The sequence below is a fragment of the Chinchilla lanigera genome, unplaced genomic scaffold (assembly GCF_000276665.1).
Source record: "Chinchilla lanigera isolate Chin_1 unplaced genomic scaffold, ChiLan1.0 scaffold00017, whole genome shotgun sequence".
NCBI lineage: Eukaryota > Metazoa > Chordata > Mammalia > Rodentia > Chinchillidae > Chinchilla > Chinchilla lanigera.
Genome location: NW_004955418.1, coordinates 27,424,908 through 27,426,557, shown reverse-complemented (window position 1 = coordinate 27,426,557; position 1,650 = coordinate 27,424,908). Strand labels below are relative to the sequence as shown.

The following is a 1,650-nucleotide window of genomic DNA, read 5'->3' as shown; positions in this document are numbered from 1 at the left end:
GGCCCGCGCACTCAGGGCGGCCGCACACCCGTCCGGCCCAGGCCCGACCCAGTGCCCCTCCGAAAATCTCAGTCACGCCCGGCAGCCCAGTTCTTACCATAGTGAGGCCAGCGCTGGCCCAGCCACATCACCCTTCCGGGCCCAGGGCGGAAGAGGTGTGCACGGCCCGCCTGCCCTTCTCGCGCTCTCCAGCCCTCCGATTGGGTTTATCACGGCACCGCCTCCGGAGCTGAGCGTGTCTAACGAATTGATAGGCTGCTCTCGCCGGAAAAGGCGGGACTTAGAGGCCGACAGGCAGAGCGGCGGAAGTAACCGGCACTTTCATTGGCTACGGATCCCGGCGTTTTGGGGGAGACCGGAAGTGGGTTCACTGAGAGGTAGGACCCGGAAGGGGCGGCGGCCTCTTTAAATAACAAGTAATGTGCTGTCCTATTTCTTTTTATTTCCTTAAAGACTTTTTTTTAGGTCTGTGATACTTATCTCTAGAACTGCTCAATGGTGAGCTCCGGGGCCTTCCTCTTGCGGGCTCTGGGGGCTGCCAGGGTCCAGGCCTCATGCGCAGGGCGTGCACCTGTTGGTCCCCCTTTTTAATTTCTCACTTTGCGCCCAAGCTGTTCTTAGGAACGCAGAGCAGCTTTTAAACGGCCTGTATTGACTGTGGGAATAGCAAAGCACTTGAATTCGAAGGGTTCTGCTGAGTGGGTTGAGCATTTACCCCCTCGCAGACGGCTTCTTTCCAATCCCCAGCTTTTTGCATACTGTCGGGTTCTGGGGCTGAAGTGTCGTTTGGGGAGAGGAAGGCGTTTCCTTTGGCAGCTGGTGGAGAAGAACTAACCGTCTTTACTCGGGTGCAGTAATTCCTTAGATGTTCTAAAGAAATGACGGGGCAGGAAGACAATGTGGATGCCAACTTTTTCTTTCATGAAAAATTATAGCAACCCTTTGTTGCCATATGTGTCACTTAGTTTTTCTTCAGGCAGGACGGGGTTCTTCTCAGAGTGTCATCTTTCCTATTTTATTTTATTTATTTATTTATTTTTTTTGGTTTTTCTCCGGTACCGGGAACCGAACTCATGACCTTGCGCTTGCCAGGCAGGCGCTTTTGCCGCTGAGCTAAATCACCAGCCCTATCTTTCCTATTTTAAAAAAAGTCGTCCAGAGGTCGATAGGGAGAAGGAAGAAGGGAAACTCGTGAGGTGTATTCTGCAAAACTATGATGCTCTTAAATATTTAAGGCGATACATTGGTTAGAAGATATGGGTCTCTGTTGTGGGTGATTAGATGGTTTGTTACTGTGCACAATGGTATTGTTGTGTTTTAAATCCTAAGTAACTTGATTTTTCAGTCCATTATATAGAATTGTCAAGAGGTGGTCAAATACACAAATTAACAAATATTTACCAAACACCTGCTTTATTCATGGTGTCGTGTCATCAGAGAAACGAAGATGACTTGTTCTCTGGAGGAATTTAATGTCAATATAGAAGAAGGGAAATAAAAATATAAAATAGTACCTTCCATCTATCAAGAAACGTTATTTAATGATGCCTTTCAATTGCGTTAATTTATGCCTTACTATTAAAATGAAACAAAGTTAGCTTCTTTTGGAAATTGTCTTGTGTAAGTCATCAGACTTGGGTTCCAGAATAA

At 47.3% G+C, this 1,650-nt stretch overlaps 2 protein-coding genes across 2 annotated transcripts in view; one reads left to right on the top strand and one right to left on the bottom strand.

Annotated features, from left to right (window-relative positions):
* Tmem167a (transmembrane protein 167A) overlaps positions 1-204 on the bottom strand; it is an 18,492-nt gene extending 18,288 nt beyond the window's left edge. Inside the window, exon 1 of the mRNA XM_005382307.2 lies at positions 98-204. Coding sequence (XP_005382364.1) covers positions 98-100 — 3 coding nt within the window. The 5' untranslated portion in view covers positions 101-204. The remainder of the gene's footprint in view (positions 1-97) is intronic.
* Positions 205-312: 108 nt separating this feature from the next.
* Positions 313-1,650, top strand: part of Xrcc4 (X-ray repair complementing defective repair in Chinese hamster cells 4) — a 251,736-nt gene continuing 250,398 nt past the window's right edge. The window contains exon 1 of the mRNA XM_005382306.2: positions 313-377. The gene's annotated coding sequence lies outside the window, so the exon portion shown is untranslated. The remainder of the gene's footprint in view (positions 378-1,650) is intronic.